This window comes from Poeciliopsis prolifica, unplaced genomic scaffold (assembly GCF_027474105.1).
Source record: "Poeciliopsis prolifica strain line A6 unplaced genomic scaffold, Auburn_PproV2 SCAFFOLD025, whole genome shotgun sequence".
Taxonomy (NCBI): domain Eukaryota; kingdom Metazoa; phylum Chordata; class Actinopteri; order Cyprinodontiformes; family Poeciliidae; genus Poeciliopsis; species Poeciliopsis prolifica.
This window is the reverse complement of record NW_026562400.1, coordinates 4,763,055-4,787,590: the sequence shown is the minus strand read 5'-3', so window position 1 is coordinate 4,787,590 and position 24,536 is coordinate 4,763,055. Positions and strand designations below refer to the sequence as shown.

The window sequence follows — 24,536 nt, the reverse complement described above, 5'->3', positions numbered from 1 at the left end:
CAAAGCACTTTTCTTTCATCTTCACCCTGGTAGGTACCCAAGAGGAACATACAAATTCTAAGTGTGAACTTAGCTAAGAACTTGTGAGCATTTCACCAATTTTAATTTAACTGGTTTTGTGTTGATGTGATTCCAGGAATCTAGAGAAAATGAGATCATCTTTGATTGATTGATTATTTAAACATCTCTATCTCAACAATTTTCAAATTTTTTTGATGCCAAAATAAATTTCACTAGCCACAACCAGGTTTTTTCACCCAGCTTACAATACCAAAAAAAAATCATAAATTTACCCTGCCTGGCAGCATAAAGTAGAAATAAAAGATCTCAAAAGACCCCAATCTAAAATAATTGAAGAGCAAAGGCATGAAGGGTTACAAAGTGTCTGAGGCTTTGACACTCAAGCAAGCCACAGTCAGGGCCATTTTCCCCAAATCATGAAAAGATTTGTGAACTGAAAATCTTAAGAACCAAGAATAACACCTAATTTCCAATAAGTTCCACTAAGTGAAACACATCATCTATATATTTATTACACAAAGAGTGGTATTTTCAAGATTTTATTTCTGTTAATTATGCTTACAGTTAATGAAAACATAACATTTAAGATTAGAATAGACCATCAGATATATATGTTTTAAATATGGGCTTAATAAGAAGTAGGTTTAATCCTTGCATAACATTTTTTTTTATTTTCAAAAATATTTCTTAACCTAACAAATGAACCTCATTGGAATTCATATTCCAGGTGGACTGAATGTGACTATATACCAGCTTTTTAAGCAGTAAAGCAGCTGCATTTGTCTTTCTTTTAAGTAATCTTCCAAAGTTATTTTCACACCGGATAGTCCGATGGACTAGTTCGATTGGAACTAGAATTGCACATTTGTTACATTTTCATAACTGTAGTTCGCATCACTCTGTGTCAAATGACCCAAACTAAGTGAAAAGCCTGAACTACTGAAGGAATCGACAATCTCTGGAGAAGAGCAACGCAACGTCCTTCTTCACAAAAAGTAAACAAAAACAGAGCATATTCAGATTTTATATATCTGACATTCTGGTCAGCTATGGGCTAAGCATATCTCATAGGGTGTTTTATATTCTGAACCTCTGAGCTGTCAGATGGTTAAAACATCCTTCGTAATATCCAGGGATAATCACAACTCAAAGGCTGCTAAAATCCCAATCAAAATCTCTGCCAGATCGGATTTTCTTTTCAATAGCGGATCATGGTTGAACACGCAAGAGTTTTGTACAGATTGCAACACACTGATTCAGAATCTTCTCCTGTAGCGTGCTTTGAATTTTATAGATTTTGAGATCTTTAAAGTTTGGAAGTCCAAAAATAAACCTTAAGCTGGTAATTTTTTTTTTTTCTGCCATCAGTTAAAAAAAATGTGTTCCATCTAACCTGAATGCAACTTACACAGTTTTAAATTACCAAAGGCAGAAAATCCATCACAGCAAAAATGAAGATTTGATTTGGTCCTGTTAGAGTTCTGCTTTATTATTATCTCATTGTGTCACAGTCCCAGGTTGAGTGCTTTCATATCACTGTGCTCCTGCTTACTGTCAATCTCCTGACGGCTGCTAGAAGAAATAAAATCCTCTGGCAAGACCCAATCTTTTCTCCAAATATGCTGCATTTTAAACACTGTCTTTTTGTCTGAGGCATTGATTTTAGATTTGATTTAACTTAGAAAAATGAAAGGTTTGATAAACATTAATGTGTAGTGGGAAACAAAAATATCAAGCTGTAGGTGACACTAGTTTTTATTTTTCTGAATAGAAATGTATTTATTTAGAATTCAGATGTGTCTACTATCTACCAAAGTGGAAAAGATCGAAAATATATAAGTCCATAGTCACTTCATATATCTTTGCAGTGAGTTTTCTAAAACAGGTTTGGGCTTGAGTGTTATGAAGTGCCTCCTACACACAGGAGAGGGTGAAACACCTGACAAGTACGAGGTTTGAGTGCTCTGACACCAATAAAGGTGTCAGAAAATACAAAAAGAGTTTGGCAAAAGAAAGAGAAAAGACAACTGAGGTTGCTGTTGACAATATTGAAGCCGTATTGCCTAAACCCATAAACCCACACCTCATTTCCTGATCACAGCCATTTGTCTCTGGGGAGCCACTCACCTGATTGGTTGTCTTTCAGAGACAGGCTGCTTGGATCCGGAGGTGGACATATTTTCTGATAGGTGGTTTCTGGGCAGTGGATGTTTGCTAGAGCAGCTGGGTGTGTAAAAGGGAACAGCTGGAAAGGGTGATTGTATATAACTGGGGGGGGTGCACATCACCTATTTCTTTGGTTCTCTATACATTTCTTCAAAGTTTGAGCTGGAGAGTTACTTGTGTGTAAACCAAATGATAGAGTATGCAAGTAATTAGAATACTCTCAAAATGTTTTTTTTTTTTAGTTATTTAGATCAAAAGGTGAAATTTCTTTCTCTCTCTTCCTCTGTTTTTTTCTTCAGTGGATTTCAGTTCAGGGCAGTTTGCTGGCCAATCAAGCATAGATACACCACAGTCGTTAAACCAGGTAGTGGTACTTTAGGCAGAGCAAGCAGGTGCCAAGTCTGGCTGAAAAATGAAATTGGCACCTTCACAGAGCTTGTCAGCAAGGGAAGCAGCAAGTCTTCTAAAATGTTCTCATAGATCGCTGTGATAAATATTTGCAAGACCACAGTGGACCAACTCCAACAGAGGACATTCCTCCGCAAATCATCACTGGCAATGGAAACCTAACATTAGACTTCAAGCAGCTTGCATTCAATGCCTCTCCACTCTCTCCTAAGATTCTGAGACCTTGATTTTGAGACAAAGTGCAACATTTACCATCATCTGAAAAAAAGAGTTAAAAACATTGAAAAGCTGCCTTGTTATTTCCTTTCATAGCCAACGCTCAATAAAACTGACATTGTCAGGAGTTTGTTAACACAAAAAATGAGACAGTATCTTTATGTAAAACCCCTCGAAGAGTGAAACATGTTGAATGGGCTGTTCTTTATAATGCTTTCAAGGCAACCCCACTTTTTTCTTCTACTAGACTTTCCATTAATATGCTTTGACAAAGTACACTGTATCTGCTTCTCCAACAACAACCTTTTCATGGCTTCCCTTCCTGATGGAGGATGCCATTTATTGTCAGCTGGATAACTTTTTTTCCCATGATGATAGTGCAGGTGATAAAATAACATTTCTAAATTGAAAAAAAAACAAAACTTTTTTGTATTTACTTTCTGTAATGTCTTAACAGGAGTTTGATTTTCATTCACCAAAATTTATTAAATAGACGAGTGAACTATTTCACAATGTTTAATGAATTTATATAGTTTTTGAGTTATTAAAAAAAAACAAAAAAACTTTCCAATAATTTTCTAAATCATTGAGTTGCACCTGTATATATGTGTTTTTACATGCTTGATGGCATCTTGCAGGCATAGCAGAGCAATAGCTGCTATTAACAAATAATGGCATGACTTCCTCTTTTAGAAACAAAGATTTAAAGGAAAGCATCACTCAGAGAAATAATGTTCATGGGTTTGAGTGTTTTCTGGCATGAGAAAATACATGCATATTAAGAAAATACAATCATCCTTTAAGACACGAGGGAGTTTCTGAGGTCACCTAATAACTGCAAAGCTCTCCCCTTCCTCCCAGAGCCAGCCAGGGATCTGCTGTATGTATCGGTGTTCAAAGGCCGCACAGTGTCTTATTAGGTCTGTTTGTGACTCCTGCAGCTTAATTTAGTCCCCTGCTGGGACCGTTATTCCACTCATTAGAATTATCAACAGGTGCTTTGGGGGGCGCAAAGATAAGACACTGTCTGATAGCGACTCGGCTACATGTGTTGGTGCGATGGATCTCATTCCTCTTTTTCTGCTAATTCTTTGAATAGCACAGAGTTCCCTTGGTTCTTCCCTGCTGTGTTTTTGATCAAGCAAAATTAAATGTGAAATCTTGTGTTTTTCAAAGGAGAAAATAAATATTTTGAGCTTAGACTGGTCAGGTTTGGAGTTGTGTGTGATGTGTCCCTCTGCTGATGTTTGAAAAATTCTCTATCAAACTTGAGTAAATAGAGGAATGAGGGGGCTGGGTATTGTTTGTGAGCTTAATTTGCCACGTTGTGCAGTAAGACCTGCTATGGGCTCATTAAATCAGTTTGAATAAGCATTTGCTTGTTAAGGAAAACAGCGTCCAGAAAGCTGTCGCACAATGGACGTGGCAAAGAAAGCCCTGTGGATAAATCAATCTTTTTTTTCATTTTTTTGTTTTTAGTTTAAGAGGGTTCCACATTTAGTCTCAATTCGCATCAGCTATGAGCCACTGAGTTGTGAATGACGACCTTTTTTAGGGCTGATGACAAAGGAGAAATTTTCCACTTTTCCATTATTTTCTGCTTTTTTAATCAGAACTGATCAGCAGTCTAGATGAGAAACAATTAACAGAATGGAGAGCCTATTTAAGGATCTGTAAGTGTGCACATTGGTTTAAACTCGACCCTCTCTGCTTATTAAATTGATCAAAAGTGCAGATAAGGCCGCTTAATAACTTTCACGTAGCAAGCAAATGGATGAATGTTGGGTATTTTTATCTGGAGCTCATGTGAGCCATATGTTCTTTCTACAGCCGTCTTCAAAAGAGGGTGCTATCTATATGTTGTTAAAAATACTGAAGGATATAACTGTGAATAAACAGACCCTGAGGAGGAAGTTAGAGCTAAAATATATTAAGAAAAAAAGAGGTGAAGAACGTTGAATAAAAGAGTGATGAGCCAGGGTCATTCTGTAGAGGCAGAGTGATAGGTTCTTATGAATCTGGCAACTTTTTGAGTGCTATACAGAATAATGTCGGCAGTATGTCGAGTGGGAACACTCTATGATTAAATTCTATAGGATTTGATGATTGCACAAGAAAAATACTTTGAACTGTAAAAATGTGACATATTTAATGTATTTAAAGAAAAACGAAAACACTCTAATCTAGATATAAGCAAAAGAGACTCGGAATGTTTCTCCCATTTCCTGAATAAAACTAAACCTTCCCAGATTTAGGATCTGGTTAATCATTGAGCTCACGATCCTATAATCTAAAGACATTAGGAGATCTTACCTTTCAGGAAGGAGATGAGCTTTGTCTCTTAAAGATGAATGTGCCTCGATTAGAAATGTGTAAATCAACCCCAAAATGAAAGCTTATGACCTTGTAAAAACTGAAACTGTAAAATGCTGGGTACTATGTAAAATGACCTTTTTGAGCTTTCATGTTATGATTTTATTCCCTCATCAAAAACATACCTGGAGAGTTGCTTTAAATCTTTCAGGCATCTTTGAGGAATCCTTGAATCTAATTTTTAGTTGGCTTGAGCTAGAAAGTGTCATATATTAAAAATCTCTCACCTTTAAAAAAAAGTTGTCCCAAATTTACTTTCCTTAAATTTCTACCCTGCTTTCTGTTAATTTATTACTGACCGCTAGTACCTAGAAACTTTTTGAAAATAAATAAAAAGTTCTAGTCCTACTAGGCAGATAGATGTATTTCAGTTGTGTAAATAGATCTAAATAAATCTTTTACACTGACTCACAATCTCAAATCTCCTGCTTGCAGTGAACTGTAAGCCACAGCTTCTACGTCTTCATGCTGTTTAAAATCACAAATTTCTGTATGAATTAATAAAAATAGTTTCTTGCCAATAATTTATATGCATTTCTCCTCATACATTCCAGTCATCAATAATAGAATTTATTTTTCACATTATCTGGCTTCAATGTTCCTTTTCCAAGCAAAGTAATATAATTATTTATTTAATTTCCCAAGATATCAACCTAAAAAAAGGTGTTTTATCTTTTTTGTATTATTTATTTCATAAGGAAACAAATGTAAGCTGACAATACTGACAAGAGTATACAATAGGGAAATTCGTAAGAAGTCAAGTCAGAGGTAGTGCTGTCACAGTCACCTTGTTGGAGCAGTGACTATCCCAGAGAGAGATGTTTGGTACAAGCTGCACTGAAGGAAAGAGAGCACAGGTGAAGAAAGAAGTGATAGACTGATAGAAGGGTGGAGCACTTAAATCAGAGATCTGACAGATTGCCTCTAAGAGGGATGCTTGTCTTTGTTCGTCAACTCTCTAATAATCCGCTACAGACACACAACAAGCACCACACATAAAAACCAAGTCACATTTTGATGTTTCCGTTTCTGCCTCAAGCTACTGTTGTCATGTTAAGACTGAAAACACTACTTAAAAAAAAAATAAAAATAAGAGAAATCATGGTGAGGGAAATTGCCAATGCTGCAATTTAAATTATTATTATTTAATAAAGCATTAATTGAAAAAGAAGCAATTATATATATAATTAAATATGGTTGGGAAATACAGTTTGATATTGTGCCTTGTAGGCTCATGAAGGACGTTCTGCTTGCGAGGTTCATGGATTCTGTCCACTGAAAAAATAAAGAAATGAACCTGTGCCAAAACTTTAAAAGTTGCATAAACACATGACAGGACACATGCCTTAAAATCCGGATAAATATGCAAACTTCTCAATATTTTCTTTTTTTTTTTCCCCCGTATAATATAGACCTTTAGGTTGGTATTGATAAATTGTTCTCCCATGCAGTATTATTTGGTAACAGAGGTAATAAAATCTCTTATATTGATCTGTTATCTCCCATCTGTGTAATGTTTATAGAATAATACCCTTCTTACTAGAAGTGTTTAAGCAGAACATGGTTTTGAGGCATCGTGTATTTTACGTGCACGACAGCTGAAGACATTTGGCAGAAGCCTTGTGTGGAGATGTTAAAAGTGGCTGTGGTGAAGGTCGTCTTTCAATTGGGAAATTCGATCCTGAGCTCATTCCAACAGCACTGGTCCTTTGGGACGGTATTGAACCTGACATCGCTCTACATGTCCTCATTAGTGTGTGATTGCAGATAAACCAGATTGTACATATATACCAGATTGGGCTGTATGAGTGTCCTTGCTGTTTGATTTTCACCAAACCAGTTCCCTTCTACAGCATCACTTGAACCCATCTGTAAGTAGGACAAATATTTGTCCAGAGGTTTTGCAGCAAGTAGATGCACTTACGGTGTTTGCTGCATGAAATTCTCCCCTGTTTTCAGCTGCACTTGTTAGCATATTTTTTTTCTGATATTCAAATTCATAAAAATCAAAACTATTTGTGATTAAAAGCTGTTAAAAAGTGAAAAAACAACTGTTTTCATGGCTGCCATTGATCTACTGTTTGTTACATTTTAGTCATACCCCAGTTCACCATGTTCTGGTACAAAAACTATTATAAGTTGTACACATTGTTTGGTTATATGCCATTATTCTTAAGAAAATATAAGATTTGCGCTTGGTATTGGAGTTTGGAGGCAAACATGTCCTCATCGGTATCCCTTAGTGTGAACTGAATTTCACCATTCAACATGATGCAATGAGGTTTAGGCTGGTCAAAGCTGTAAGGCTGGAGAGTCTGGAGTCTTGAAAAAATTCACTGGATTTTCAAAAAGGCAAAATGTGACTCTCTTGAACTTCTATCTGAAAATAAAATCCTAATCTATGCACATTTTCAATTTGTGATGTAGTTCGGAGGGATATTCTAGAAGCTTGAATAACCCTGTATATTATTTAAACTGTTTTCTGAAGACCACCTTGGTAGTTCCTGATTACAAATGTCGATACAACCTTCAGAAAAGTAGGATAACATGATTGTATTTCACTCAGGGAGGTTAAACAAACACAAGGTTGCTTTTGTTAGAGCTGAAAACACTTAAAATTTAGGGGGGGGGGAATTTGATTTTCTTTTCAGCCCAGGGTAACGTCATTTTTTTTACAAAATAATTATGCACAACACACGCATATTTTTGTGCAAAATGCACTTTACATCAAAAAGTCAGACAGGCGTGAATGGGCTAATTGAACACACTATTTCCTCCTCAGACACTGCTGTGAGTCTGTTAAATGTAACCCTCGTGTAAATATAGTTTTTCTCTAATATGCAATGAAACATAGCAGATAAAACAAGGCCAGAGGATAAAACAAGGCAAGCATCTCCTTCTCCTCATAGGAGAAGGAGATGTTTGCCATGGAGGAGGAAGAGTGAGGAGAAGAAGAAAAAACGCTTTGAAAAATCTAAAAACAGCATAATGGAAACAGAGAAGAGGGAAAGAATGGTAAGAGGAAAGTGGGAGTGTGATAGGGAAGCGGTGGAGCAAATCAAAGTAAAATTAAGTGCATTTACATATTTAGATGAGCGCTTCTAGTCACCCTGTCTAATTATTTCATCTCCATTTTTCATTTGCACGCCGTTTGATCCAAAGGCGGCGGGCCGTGAGGAAAGTTTCTTTCCCTCCCTCCTTGCTGTGACTTTATCGCATTCATCCTCACCCCCCTCTCTCTCTCTGCGTTTGACTCTCCACCTCTCGCGGGCGGCTTTGGTTATCCGGGTCATTACCATACACTTTTTGTCCATTCGTGCTTGTTCTTCCTATCTCCCCCACCCCACCCCACCCTGCGCCTGCATTTTTTCACTATGTTTTATGCATACGAGGATACTGCCCTACTTGTGTCCAGAAAATGTGTGTGTGTTTGAGACTTTGTGTAAAAGTTCAGGACCAATGCCCTTTCTAACACATGTTTTATTCATTGTGTTGCTTGGGCAAAGACACGATGGGCGCATGTCAGTGCCCAGCATGTGTGTGTATGTCTGAATACTCTCACCTACAACCACAATCTTCAAATTAGCTCAAGGCTATCTGGTTGCAGTGCTTTATCGCTGATTCCCCCCTTTTCTTTTCTTCAGACCTTTTTCCACACTAAATAAATCTGGATTTCTTCTCTTCCTTGGAGCTGTTCATCACTGTCTGCATCACCTTGTCTTCATTACTTCTGCTAGCTTCTATAAATCTCTTCCTTCTTCTACCAGAGTACTATTAGAGAACAGCGTATGTATATGTGTGGTTATCGAACATAAACCACCTTATTAGAAATCGCTGGCGAAAAATTGGGCATGCTGGGCGGAATTGCGTATTTGCGTGTTTAGACACAGCATTGGTCTTTTTGCCTGTGCATGAATGCATGTATGCACTCAGGTGTGTCCACTGGCATGAGAGGTTGTTATGTGCTTTAGGTGTTAATTGGCTGAGGAGCTTCGTTAATATTCTCCTTGCGAGGCTGCTCGTCAGGAGCATAGCCGGCAAACTGATGAGTGTGTGATTTTCCTCCAGAGAGAGAGAGGGAGAGAAAGTGATAGAAGGAGACAAAGAAGCAGAAAGTAAAAGGAGCGACTCGGACGCAGAGAGACTCTTTAAGGTCAGAAGTGAGAGAAGAGGGGGGGAAGAAAAGGTTTGGAATTAAACGAAGGCAGCGAGAGTTAGCGGGTTCAGGGTGGGGGGCATTCGAGGAAGACAGAAAGAGATGAAGGTAGAGAGGGAGAGAGAGAGATGTGATAAAAAGCCATAAAGGATTCCATTGAGTCACTGGGTGAAAGGAAAGATTATATCATGCAAGGGTGAAATTACTCCATTGTTAGGCATTTGTGGATTGGCGTAATGGGGGCAAGGCAGTTGGCAAGGCTCCCTCCAGCAAGGTGGCCCTTTGCTGCTCAATTCTAATCAACTACCTTATGCCACAACAGCAACCTGCTTCCAGCTACACAGATTCACTGCAGTGTACTGACCATCCCCCCTGCAGAGCACACAAAAATGAGCCATTAAAGGCTTTGGCCTTAGCAGGCTGGTGTGGTCTGGAATATCACATCACATAGCTACATCTGCAGGTCTCTACCAGCTTAGCACATCTGGAGGTTGAAGTGCAGTCAGGTTAGCTTTGGCTGGAATCTTATGGGTTGGTTGACTATTGGGTGGCAAAGACCCCTGCATATTTGATCGTACTTCACTCCACACAGGCCCAGGCAGACTTAGTGTGAATTTAAACCAAACATCCACCCGACACATTCGTGCAAAAGTAAACGTTTACGTCGCATTCTATGTGTAACCTAGAAACTTGGTTGGCAGGACTCGGTGTTCACATTGTTATTTATGTGACACTGAGTTGATGAAGCTGGGAGTCAGCACATCTAGTCACCAGGATGCAAATCAGCCAGACTGCTACTTTGAGCTGCTCTAAGTGTGTGGTTGGTGACCTGATGGAGAAGAACTTGGGATAGGGTCACAACTAACTCCGGCTATTCATTTGGACTGTGGGAAATCATGGAATTTGTCACTCAACTATGAAACCTCAATCTTCAGTGGATAGTGTATGTAGAGTCCATGTAGCTCACAGAATAAACTTTCTTTTGCACATAGCGCTTTGCTTGCAGACGTTAATCTGACTGTAGAAAGAAGACAAGTACTTTTTGTGCTGCTGGTGATTTCTACAATTCATTCAGTTGTGCCATGTTTTCAAGATGATGGATTTAGAGTGATTCTTGAGCATTATCACATAATCCTGCTTTAAAATTTTTCATAACGTTATCCCTGACCTGTCTGCTGTGTTCATTTGTCTTCATGATGTTCTTGTTCACTATTCTCTAACAAATCTCTAAGGTTTTTACAGAGATATCAGTTTTACAGACTGATGGATTCTTTTTCCAATTTGGTGACTTCCAAAGGCAATTTGTTGACTAGGATTTTATTTAGGGTGTCAGTTTAATGGTCCCTGAATACAAATGCCTTTCAAACTTCAGATTTAGATTTGCAATGAATTTGAATATGTTTGAAAACCATGTCCTTTTTGAATCCACTTTTAAATTATTGAATACTTTTGTTTGTTTTTGCCGATTACATAAAATTTCAACATCACCATTTGTGGTTTTGATGTGATAAAATGTGGAAAAAACTTCTAAATACTTTTGCAAGACGCTGTATAAGTGAGCAATAAGGGCCGAGACAGGAACTGGCACACGCATCTGGCACACTGACAACTATTAGTTGGGCTCACATCAGGGAACAAAACAAAATTGCACTCCGGCGACAGAAAAATGTTAGCACATGCGCCGGGAAGGGAAAGAAGACAGAGACTGACACGTGCACAGCGGCAGAGAAAACAGTGAGCAGAGAGTTGCAGCCTGTCACTGGGAGGTGTGATGCCGCATGGATAATGAGTGTAACTCCCAGCAGGTAGCAGTGTTGTATGTGGCTCTCGGCGCACACAGACACACTCGTTAGGAAGCTTCGACAGTACGTTCTCAAGTTGGCAGGTAACACTGTTTGCATTTATTTTACTGAGTAAGGGATGGCTGAGTTTAGCATTCAGTTGCATCACAACAGGGGGGTGGGGCACGGGGGGGAGGACTTGCATGGTGATGCATAAAATATGCCTGTAATGCATTCTCTTACTCAAACCAAATATCTATTTTTCTTTTTTTTTTTTTTTCACAGAGCAGCCAGGAAAACAGCAAGAGCCCAGAGCAGCAAGTGTCATGTCTGTGTTAAAACCTTACCGCCTTGATGGTCTGTAAAGTCTAACACCTTATATCCAGCAGCTCTCTTTATCTGAGCAAATGAGAAAAACTGCAGCTATCTGGCTTCCTGCTGTAGCTTTCCTCAATGCAAGTGTTACAGCTATTATTCGCACTGGCGTGAGCTGTCGCCTTCTCTGAGGCATTTTTCTCACATAATAACCGGTGCGACTGCTGTGATAACTTCTCACAAGTGCAGCTCTTGTTTTGTCTGTTCAAACTAAGAGGTAGCTGCCATTAAAATAGTCTGTGGAGGCTTTCTTGACGGTTTATGTTTTCTTTTTCTTTCAGATAGAACATTTCTTGGAATGTCGCTGATACTTTTCAAACTATAGTTTGAATATTCTTTCTTCTTTTGCAGTTTGCAGTTATTTAAACCTGGTAAGATTTTTCAGTAGATTTCATCGTTAATTTCTGTTTCAAGTCAGTGGAATAGTTTAAGTATTAAGCATTAAAAGTGCATATACCATAGCTGCCTGCTTTTTAAATGTTTTGTTATGGTGTGGATCAGTTTGCTGTAGGTGATTTTTCTTTTAAAAACCTTAAGGAGCTCTTAATCATGCACACTTCACAAGGTTCACAGCATCACAGGTTAACCACCATATTTAACTGTATTACAGTCAGAAATGGTAATGCCATATCTAATGGCCACATGGTGAAAAGCAATGTGGCTAAATTTCTTCTCACCAAAGAAAGTTAAAGTTCCTGAAGAGTTTCAAAACGTCACATTTAAGTTTCTAATGGTGCTACAACCTTTCAAACTAGTTGTTCAGCAGCAACTCATTGTGACCTTGTACATAGTGATTATAGTGAGTCCATTCCAGGCCAGAACATGAGTGCTTATGGAAATTAACTTCTACATCACTTCATGGAACAGGAATTTATGGCTTATAAGTTATAGCTGTTGTATTGCAATCAGCTTAAAAAGGCAAAATATAATTCTGCTGTGTTTATTTTATAGGCATTTTAAGGTATGACAATAGTTGTCACGTCAGTGGTTTTAATAAAAACAATAATTTCTTAAGAGGGATCTTTTTTTTCTCATGCTGAATAAGAGAGTCCAATTAAAACTTAGGTTTTTTTCACACTTTTTGTACTCCTGCAAAAAAATCCTTTATTTTATGGCTTTTGCACATCTTTTTTATATGTCCCAATAAGTACGGGGGGTGTTGTTGTAATGCACTAATTTTATTGCTCAAAATTAAATCTACTTGTTCAGATTTTTCTTTGATGTTATTCACTTACAACTGACAGCATATGGAGCAAGCTTAAGCATCCTTAGTGGTAGCACATGTGTCAGATGTCCAACTTTTTGAAGACAGTCCTCAGGCACTCATACCACAGCTGGCTTCATGTGGAGAGTGGATCAGCTCAAAGGATGTCTGATTTGTATGACAAGTCTTTTAACTCATTCACTACCAGTCTATAAGAAACCTAATGCTTCAATCTGTGATTCAACAATATTTTTGAGGAAGATTTTTAAACAGGAAAGTTAAAAGTCTCATGTTTTAAGCACAAAGCTACTTTATGTACTGGCTTTCTACTATAAAGTTCTCATGCTGAATAAAGATCTATAGCTTCATGAAAGTGAAGCTATAGATCTTGAATTATACCTCATCTTTGATGAATCTGTTTCAAAGCATTTATGCGTGCAAATTTATGCTTCTCAATGTTTTGCTTGCGGTTATGCTACAATGTGTCCAGTGATATTTTCCTTGAAGTATCAACATTTATTTAGATTTGTTTTAAATAATAATAAAACGGAATGTTTAGGCTGAGGTGTTTCTTTAATTATCCAACATACTTGCAGTTTCGGTTCTAGTATCTGTCATCCCACTGTGGCTTCTCCAGTCCACAAAACAAATGTAATAGCTAGTAAATTTGCAGCAGAGTAATGCAGGGTATAATTAAGGGCACCCAATTATTTTTTCATCAGTAAATATTACAAATCCTCCTATTCCACTCAGTGATGTGTGTTCCAGCTAAACTATACGTAAACTGCTCCTCTCTGCTTCTCACTGACCAGCAAGTTGTTTTGTTATATCACCGTAATTTCCAAACTAAAGGTTTCTTTCAAACGCTTTGAACACTGTGATACAGCTAATATACGTTTTTGTTTTTTACCAATGGGTTTGGAAAGGCTGAACTGCTGCACAATAAAGAGGGAAACACAGGCTCAAGAGCAAGGTAAAAGTGCATTGAGACTGAGGAAGGGTGATGAAGTGTGCGGGATATAATCGGAGGATACGCAAAAATTAATGTAACCGCGATACGCATGGCACGTCAGAACAATACATCTGCCCCACACAACACGACACAAATGCATATATGCTTATATAGTCTGTTTGTTAAAAAATTCACTAAATAATAAAAAGGTAAAACAAAAGTATCTTTTGGAAATTAACTATCCTGCCAGTTTCTGGATTCAGGTCCTGTGTTTGTGACATCCAGTAGGTGAAGTGATAAGATTTGCTTCATTATTTCTCTCTTTTTTCAATGCGATTCAATTGGTTAAAAGTCTAAAAGTCGGCTCAATTTTAGTTAGCTTCACCACAAAATCACATTTACCTAATGGAAAAGGCGCTAGCTGGCAAATAAACAAAAGTAAATTACATTTTTATAATTGCTTAGTTTTTTTTTTTTTTTTTGTAAGCGACATAAGCAGATAAAAGTACCAGACGTTTCATGTGTTTATGACGTTTTTTCCCCCACAGTTCTTTTAATGAAGCGGAATGCTCAATGGTCAAGAAATTATGGCAGAACTTGATGTAAAACCACAGAATGCATATATTATTGCATTGCAGATTTTAAGGTCGTATAAAGATAAAATTCACTATTTGTACTATCCAAAGCATTTTCAAAAAATAATAGCACTCTGCTTCAAGAGAAAAACTGAGAGGTCATTTTTTTGTGAAACGCTTCACCAACTCTGTGGAGTTGAGGCCTTTTCATGGGCTGCAGTGTCACTTTGGAGCATGCATCAGAAATTTCTGATGAGAACTAACACCATGGCTCCAAGGTCTTGTTGTTTTCCACAATAGAGCAATCCCACATCCTTATATTTTGAGACATGTATCTGTTTTATTGATTCATTTCTCCTTCAGTCAAAAGAAAACCTCAATTCTCATCAAAATAGTCTGACTTGCAGTGTAAACCAGATGCTGGTGTTAATGCTATTTGATTTATGTCAAACTGACTCGATAAACCTTGTGTGATTTACTAAGTTACTGGTTTTCAGTAAAAATCTGGGTGTTCTAAATCTCAATGTTTTGTTCTTATTTCCCCATTGTTGAATACCGTCTTTTAAGTGGCTTTTGACACTATCAGAGCTAAACGCTCTAGTATTTTCACATATTGTTCATTTTTGCTAGGCAGACTTTACAAATTGTATGTGCCTTATTTCCTAAGTTCTTACTGTTTTCCAAAATGCCTGCTTTCATAAAATGCTAGTTTTTTTTGTTTTGTTTTTTTATCACTCTTTGTTGAAATTTGTTTTCCTTCACTGACAAAAGGGCAAAGTAAACCAGACATTAGTTGGTGTAAAATTACCATAACAGTTACACTTATTTCTTGCTGCTGCACAGGTTTCATCTTTATTTCTTTATTTTTTAACAACTTTTGGCTGTAGCTTCCAGAATGGACAGTGCAGCTTTATTTTTGCTCTTGATAAAACAAATGAAGGCGTACTGCATTTTTTAATTATTATTTTTTAACCTTAAACAGCCCTTGGTTATTTGTTCTCCCTGCATTGACCAAGATTCCCTGATTATTATATTGAGATGCATCTTCGAATCAAGAAATTTTCACATTTGCAGTGGAATTTCATGGGATATAAAACATTCACTATCTTATATAAGAATCACATTACAGCAATCACATTACATTACATTACATCAATAATACTGACATGTTGAGTTTCAGTATTTCTATTTTTTTTATATATATGCACAATCAAAGCACAATCAAAGTCACATTACATTCTGAAAAACACTAATCTCAGAAATATTTTAAGCAGAAGACATTTTTGGATGTTTTTGCAATATAATTATCCACCCTCATGGACATTTTCACTTAAATCTTTTGGATTTGATTTCATTTAGAGAAATGTTTTCTAAATTATTACTCTGTTATGAAGGGATAGAAGTGGAGTAAGTTAGGCTAAAGAAAAACATTTCATTCTACAGCACTAAGCTTTAGCAAGCACTGTCATGCACACTAATATCAGTCATCAATATCATTCTTCATCTTCACTTACTGCTGACTGGTATTTCTTAGCTAAAATGCTTGCTCAATTTTGTGCCTGGCTGGAGAAGAATAAGTAAAAGTTGGATCATTTTACTGCATAGGAGATGCATGGCAAACGCATAGAAGATGAAACAATAAAAGGAATTCTGAGACATTCATGCTTTTTCCCCCATAACCCTATAAAACCTTTGCATAGGGTCCTATTTATATTTACCAAAATTATATTTCAGTCTTAAAATAATATATAGAGATTGAAGTTTGTATGTTCAGACATATGTATTCACAAAACTCACAGAAAAGGTAAGACGTAATTTCCAATGTCCCAATGTACATCCATTTTCATCCATCCTCGGGATTTCAGAGGCATTGAATTAAATCCTGATATCTGTTTAGTATTCTTATTAGCCTGTCATGTGGAGAGCAATATTGACATTTGCCAGAGTCCTTCGCTGTCAACAAGCTGAGAAAATAAAGGAAATCAAAACTGTGTAATCCTGAATTGTGTGAAGTAAGAAAGGAGGTGTCACTCGAAAGCCACCTAAATGATGGGGATGTATTGATCCCTTTGCCCAGGAGCAAGAGGTTAGCTCGAGTTGTACCTGGAGAAAATGCAGTCCCTGATGGCATCCATAGATTGTGGAACTGTGGCTTTTCTAATTAGTGTGTTCATAACTGAGTTGGATTACTTTGTGAATTGCTCTAGGCTTGCTATTAAACTCAGTTCTGCAACGTAAACTTGAAGACAGGCAAATGAGTGTGGGAGAAGAGCAGGAAAAAGTTGGGAGAACAATTGGAAACTCTTCAAAGAAACTAGTAAAAAATATATTCTTTCTGATCAAATAAGAGAAATAGGTAGATTTGTTTTTTCATTTAACATGTAATATGGATTTGTAGTGAGCAGTAAATACCTTGGCAGCAGCAGAAAGCAATGCAACTGCAGTTTGGAGAAACAGATCAGTTTTCAGCACTCACAAGCAATCAAGCAATCAGCATTTAGATTCAAAATGAATGATGTACTAATACAGTCCAGAGTCTATTGTGTGCACAGGCCAAAGAAAACCCTTTTTAACAAATTGTTAGATTTTGTAACGTTCTTGTTAGTCTAGGTAACACTGCTTTAGTTTATGTTTTTACCAAGCTGCCACAAAAATCAACAACAAAAAAACAAAAAAACATGTTGTGTAGCAAGGCAGACTTGCTTTAATTAGGAAATAGCATCACATTTCAATATTGTGAGATCTCCTCACACCTTACTTTTAATTTTCAGGACCTTAAATCTCAGCTTCTTGTTATTAGCACGTAGGAACAGACAGGATTTGACATGTTTTTTTGTTTCTTTTTGTTTGTTTTTTGGTTTTGCCATTTAAATTGTTATTGCACAATCAAAAACAGACAATTGTGCTGAATAACTGCCAGATCCTAGAAGATGAAATTGTCTTGAAAAAAGGGCAGAAGCACTCACTCACTGCACTTTTATTTGATTTTTTTTTTTTTTTTTTTTTTTACAGGTCCACAGCCATAAAATCATAATAAATCCAGATGGCTCATATATGATTCTGGTCATAATGGGGTTGTAAAAATCACAGAGAACAAGCTTCCCTGTCTCTGTTGTCTGTTGTGTTTTGCAAAAAGTGTTTAAACCACATCTTGAAATTAAATAGAAATTTAATCAATGTTTACGCATATTTGTAAACCCCTTCTTTTAGCATTCTGTGCTGAAAGATATCTTTTCACACACCTAACCAGCTAATATTGTTGTCTAAGCTGCACGGATGGAAGATGTGGAATTTAATCAAGACATTTTGTGATATTTAGTTTTGTTTTGATAAAATGAACAGAAAATGTATTTGCGACTTCTTGACAGTATTATTTTTAAGCATCTGTATGGTTGTGACTGCATGTCACTGCAGTCACAGTCTCAAACAAAACTGTCCTCCAAAAAGTCTATTTTTTGTATTTGGCTTCTTCCAGACACCAGCTACATAAAGACATGTTGTTGTTTTTTTTGTTTTTTTTAATCATTAATATGCTTCTCAAAGCAACCAGATTCAAACAGATTTTTGAATTGATTAATCTTTGCTTCTGCTCTTTCAAAATGAACAGTGGAGAAATTATCAAAAGTATCAACCTTGAGAATATTGTCTGTTTTGTGGTTTACTAATTTGTTGAACTGTTGGTTTGCTTAACCAACAAGCAAACCAAACATAAGTTTCATATCACTAGATTTAGATACAGATCTCTTGATATTTATATCTAAATATTTTTTCATATGGAGCATAATAAGCTTTTTAATAACGGAGTTATTTCAGTATTTGTTCATAATGCCAAGCATTGCAGTTACAACAGCAGGTGTGTTGGACGATGCCTCTACCCACTTTGCACATCTGGACTGAAGTTTTGTCAAATTCTTTCCAAAAATAAAATAAGTTTGTGGTTGTTGGGTGACAAAGTGAAAAAAGTTTATACTTTCGCTAGACGCAGTATTCATCAATCAAGAAACAAAAGTCAGATATTGAGCTATATTTCTATGCTTTTACACGTCTGCATAAATCCCATCTTGCCTGTAGATGTTCACTTATCCTGGAACACCCCCAGGGGGATGTTCATTTGATGTATTATTACTTCTCACAAACGCACGCCCTCTTTTCTTACTTTACCAGCTAATAAACCCTGAGGATTCACATCTATCCCAGCACATGTGCATATACACTCCCCCCTTCCTGACAAACTCACTAACACATCACACATACACACATTCAAGCATGCTCCCAACCCACTTGCCCGCAACAACCTCAAGGGAGACATAAGAAATAAATTCAACACTTCCGCTAACCCAAGAAGCGCCTTAAGGACAAAGAGAAATTTAATCTTGGATAAGCCTCCCGATAGAATCTCTGCATTAGCCCTCTGCTGCTGGTTCACAGCTATCCCATCAACCCTTACCTCCCACACCTTGGCCCAATTCCCTCGTATCTTTCCTCCGCCACATTGCTAGCTTCTTTTTCTTTTATTTCTCCCCAGTTTCTGCGCACAACTTCTTCGGTCTTCCCTCTTATTTCCGTAAACATCAGTTGCATTCTGTTATTTCACCTCGTTGTATCCATTCACCATGTCTCCTCATGCCTCAGCTTCCATCTCTCTGTCTACTCCCAGTTGTGCTACACATTGTATGGCTTCATATTTCTGTTCCACCGTCTTGTCGGGGTGCTTTAATACCATTGGTATTAAATGCCGGCACGACCTCCTCAGCATACTTAAGCAGGCATGGATCCATGTAAGGCTGTTTGAGTGCTTAATATTTTTAGCACGCTGCTGACTTAAGCCCCTTAAGTGCTTTGGCAACACTTATTCCACGGTGGCACCAATGAAGCCCATTAAAAATTTGATTTCGATGAGAAAGGAAGGCCAAAAGTAAAGAGAGGAAGGGGGGTATCAGGAATCTTTCTTTGCTTTCACACACATTGCGACAAAAAACAAATACACCCATCAGGGGGCTGCCCACACTGGGGCTTTACAGACATACCAATGTGCACATATTTCTGCAGTGATTTGCAATGTGTTTTCTTTCTGTCTGTAATTATGTTTGTTCTTGCTTTGTAAAGAACTCTGCATTGACCCTATTTTGTTAAAAGCTGTTGATAAATTAATTTGACTTTATTTGACTTGATAATAGGGAACAGGGTGTTTCCGATTGAACTGGAGACAATGTTTGCAAATAAAGCCTGCAACAAATTAGAACACATAGTTTATGATCAACTGATTAAGGACAAGCAGAGGTGCTATTATAAAAGCAAAACCGTGTTGCTGTTCTCGGTTTACAGGATAATGAAAGTCAAAGACGAAGAGCCCGGTGTAGTTAGCACCCGCTATTGGCTTTGTATTGCCAGTTTTATGGTCAATAGAAGTAATGATAGTACATGTGGGCATCAGCTTGAACAAAGAAATTGCATTATGCTGGATTTGTTAGTTCAGAATGTGCTGACAGACTGATTAGGCTTCTAATAAATTCTGGGTTCTAACAATAAAAGTTCAGGGCAGATTCCTTTCAATGGGGCATGTTAACATCAGCATAACTAATCGAACAAAATCACTAAGCATAATTACAGTGCTGTGAAAACATACTAATGTCCCTTAAACTGTTCACATCTTGTAACATGGCAACCACAAACCTGAATACATTTATTTAATTGAGATGTTTTGTAAAACAGTATAACTTTATAGAAGTCTACTTTATTTGGATAATCTTGAATCTATTCTATGACATAATGCAAGACAGTTTCCATGGGTATTACTACTTTTGGAAGACAATCTGAGCCCATGTTTTTTTCCTGTTTGGACACAAAACATGCAAACGTTCAGAGCCATGGATATACCCATAGCTCTGTAAAACCCGTAAAACTGTTCATTAAACATAAAGAGGCACTATGAGGTTTTTCTGTGACTCTGCATGGGTACATTAATGGGCAGCAGACAGTGAAAGAGGCAAACATTCAAACAAATGTACACCCTGCTTTAGCCAACACTGGACAGTCAAGCACATTCACGTGCAGACACACTCTGCCACTGTTTTTCAACCTGAAAGACCCCCATTGTCGACGGCACCATCCCCAGATGCACATCTCGAATCTTCACAAACTTGAATTTTAAAATATGCAGACACTGATCCAACCCTGACAAAAGCACATTTTCTAAGCAGGAGGCGGGAAGCCAAGCTTATATAAACAAGCAGAGGACAGTAAAGGGACAGATGGATGTGATCGGCGGCGTTCGCACTTTGGGATTTTAACAGGCTTTATAGATTACGGGGAATGAAGAGAAACAAAACAAGGACTCACTTTTGGGAACTAACAAGCTGCTGCGAGAAGGCAGGCTGAAGGAGCAGGACTAAGAGAGGACGCGAGGACAGATAAACTAAAGACAAATTGAGGGATCAGTCTGAGCACGTGAATGCATTTAGTTTCCATCTGTGCTGCACCAGGCGTCAGACTGGCCGTACACAAGCTGCTGGTTGCACACCAACTGAGAGCAATTTTCCCTGCGACAGCCAGTTGACCGATGAAGTAAGCATTGTGGAGAAGACTTCTGATGAGCCACTTTCTGCTTTGCCCGAGGTGTCAGGGCCACCGCCGTCAGAGCTTATCGTGTTTACAGCGGGACACAGAAAAAGGGCGAGGCACGTGTGTGGAGTGATATTAAAATGATACCCACACTTTATTCCAGCAGATAGTGCTCAGCGAGGTGTGCGGTGCTGCTCGTCACGCTTTGTTTTACTCGCTCATGGATACACTCACACACACACACACGTCACAGAGCTGCACGCCTCACCAAAAGATCACATCAGGTTCTGATAATCAGCGGTAGTCTGCCACGACCTTAAACGCAGCAGGTTTCAGATCAGCGCCTGTAAGTAAGTGTGTTCTATTGCAGCCGGTGGAGCAGGCTGCATAGGAAGTGTTAGAAAGGTCGATGCTGCACGATCATGCAGGCTGATAACCTATGATTATTCTGAGAAGTGTAAATTGCCATGGAAAATCACTCCCCATTCATCCTGCAGTGTGTACAAGGAAGTGTATTGATGAGACCCCAGCATCCACGTGAATAATGTTATGGACAAATGGCAAGCAGGAATATCTGAAACTAAAGCAGCTTGCTGAATCAATTGTGAGTTGGCCATTCAACACAGACCAAGTACTTTCACTCTCAGTCTTTAAAGTGCAGCACTCAACTTCAGGAGTTTTATTTAACTTTACATATCTCTAGATGAATTTTAGTGAGCAAGTCAGTCTCTCCAGAGCTCTGGTTAGCTCAGAAGAACATTGACTTCTGATACTTAATTTGCTGGGTGAGAAGCACAGAAACCTCCCTTTTTGATCCGTTTGAATACAGTGTATTTGAGAATTTGCTTGAGGATTCAGGGATGTAGCATGTTGCTTCCAGATAAATTGGACTTGCTTTGTAGGACAGGTTTGGGCTATAGCTAACTAAATTACATGGATTTTGATGTTTTCAGGTACAGAGTATTGTGGTTTGATGTTGCAGACCTTTTGCTGGTGTGGTTAAGGGTTGACTGATCATTAGAGCTTCTTTTTTTCAGAATATGTTTCTCAAAGTGTAAAACTGTGGTACAGCGTTGTTAATTAGGTTGTTCATTCACTCAGTTGCATCAGTGCATCTGTTTGGAAAGAGAACAGCATTTCCCTGTACTGCCATTTGAAGATCTAGCACAAGAAAGAAAAACCTATTCTATTTTTGGATTGCTTTCTCACATCGGAAATGTGCATTTTCAGACATTTCCAGCTGTCTAAATGAATTTTTTCTTATAGACTGGCACAAGTTGCTATAGTCTGCTGAGAATCTGGCACATTAACTCTGTCTCTTGATGGTTTTTGATGTAGAATTTAAGATACTTGTGCTGTGGTTAACCAGAGTTCTTTGAAACTGCTGTGTTACTCACGGAAGCCTCTGACTGCAAGCTCGTCCTGTGTGTCCTTGCTACAAAAACAAGTTTCATTGCTTGTGCTCTGACAAAGGGTTCTTTCTTGAAGAGTTCTTTTATTTAAGTGTCGTTCCCAAACAACTTGTGTCTAACAGTACTGAAGTAAAAGCCGAGCTGCCTCGCACGTGTCTGCAGCATTGCAGTGGAGAACAAATCCAAGTGCATTAGTGCATGAGTGAGTGTGTGTTCAGAGCCGTGTCTCTGTAGCAGTTCAGGCAGGGTTACAGAAGAGTCATTGATCAAATCTGCACAGCCACTCACACTTGCAGGCTCAGACATACACACAACACACATCTTCGACCTGAATACACAATGAGGCCTGTCCGGAGCTCTGGCCTCTGCTGCCTCCTCCCTGGATCTTTCTCGCTGACTCTGCACAGCCTCGTCCTGGTCCTCCTCTTACTCTTCATCACTCGTAAGTTCATGCAACGCATTTACAGTTATAAATTGAATGAGATGTGCTGCATTCAGTTCAGGCCTGTGAAGCCAAGTCCACCTTTTAGGGGGCTTGATTTTGTAAGTTTATTTGATACAGAATTGCTTTTTTTACTTTTTTATTTTGCACATTTGTCTTGATATTCAAGAACTTTATTCTTCACTTAAACAATATGAACCAGATTATGTCACCCCTCCTTGAGATAAAAAAAGTTAATACTTTGCTACAATCAAAATAATGTTGAGCAGTTCATCAACCATCAGTTATATAATAAATTTAATGAAGATACCTTTCACTGAAAAAAAATATATATATTTTTTTATATTCTGTCGGTCAGTTACAGGGTGTCTTATTTAGTGTTGATATTATATATGTAAACACACACACGCACCTACACACAGACATAATAAACACATAGAGTGGTACTTTATAAGTCACTCCAGGTGCAAACTGTTTCAAGGAAGAGACGGTCTTATGTCAGAGTTTTTTGAGCATTTTTTGTTTGCTTCAACACTGTCAAGAAAATCAGCACCACGGCTTTGTGTCACACGGTGACCAAACAGTAAGGACTCGACAGACTCACCTGTAATGACTTTGCCTTGTTGTATATTGTGCTATCACCATGGATTTTTCTTTTATCTGTGTAATGCAGAAAAAAGTCTGGAATGCATTTGGAAAGTTATCCATTACTCCCACATTCCAGTATTAGACAGTTTTTTTTTTATATATATATTTCTGTGGCGTATGAAGAAATAATGCCATGGGGAAAAACACAATAGCATTGCTTTAATGTGCATTGTACTGTAAACAAGTTGATCACCAGATAAACCAGTTTGCTATGTACATTTCGTAAAAAGAAAATTAAAAATAAATAAAAAGTGAAAATTCCACATGTTCCACTCACTTCGGCATGCCAGATACTTGAAAGTAAAACCAAAACTAAACACCTAACTTCCTTTCTGATTAATTTTACCAATACTTACCTGACCACTTGGGGGCACTGAATTTTGATTTCCAGATGGTTACAAATTCCCTCAATATAATTAGGTATCCTGGTTGATTATGATGAAGACAGTGAATTCCAGATCCTTAATCTAATACACTAATGTATCACATACAGACTTACAGTATCTAATCATTTCTCCACACACTTGGAAAAATACAGAAACATTTTCTCAACCCACTTCTCCCTCAGTTGTTTGCTTTAGTGGGCAACTAATTGATAGATTTCTGACTTTTTATTTCAGACTCAACGTCCAACTGATAGAAGTAACAAAATAACAAAATATAAAACATGTATCTATGAGGTGGGGGGATGAGCACAAACATGTGCTACCGCTGACAAGATAAGCCAGCAGCAATATCTGTGAGGCAATATCTGTTCATTTAAAGGAAACTCCTTACAGATGTAAGTTTAAATGCACCAATAGAGTGTTTCTTTTATTTGAAAATGAAACTCTGCTCTGAATATGAGAGTGATTTTAGCAACATGATAGTAAATTAGACTAGGAACAGTGCTAACCACATAAAATGTATTATTATACAATCACAAAAAGGCAATTACTGAATTGCTTAAAAGGATTTAATTAAACCAGAATTAGTAAGGAATATTAAGAACTGGGAGGAGTTGATATAAAAGTAGGATCTACCAGAAAGATTTAATGATAGTGTGGCTGGACCAAAGGATCTAAATGTGAATTTAATCAAATATAATTAAGAAGCAGAGATAGAGATAAAAAAAAAGGGGGGGGGAGGGGAGATTACGTTCATATCAGAGAAATCTAATCAAAGAAAATTTGACTCTCAAGACAAACCAAAAAAAATGTGGTTAAATAAAGAATGATGTGGAAAGGTAAAGCTTAACAGTCCAATA

The 24,536-nt window shown here is 37.7% G+C and overlaps 1 protein-coding gene across 3 annotated transcripts in view; it reads left to right on the top strand.

Moving 5' to 3' along the window:
* Window positions 1-24,536, top strand: part of cadm4 (cell adhesion molecule 4) — a 209,822-nt gene that overhangs the window by 129,726 nt on the left and 55,560 nt on the right. The window contains exon 1 of one of the 3 annotated variants that reach the window (XM_055047080.1): window positions 20,433-22,642. The exons of the other annotated variants lie outside the window; for them this stretch is intronic. Within the exon in view, the coding sequence (XP_054903055.1) occupies window positions 22,540-22,642 (103 nt within the window). The 5' untranslated portion in view covers window positions 20,433-22,539. Of the gene's footprint in view, window positions 1-20,432; window positions 22,643-24,536 lie in introns of those variants that run through there. 3 annotated transcript variants of the gene reach the window in all.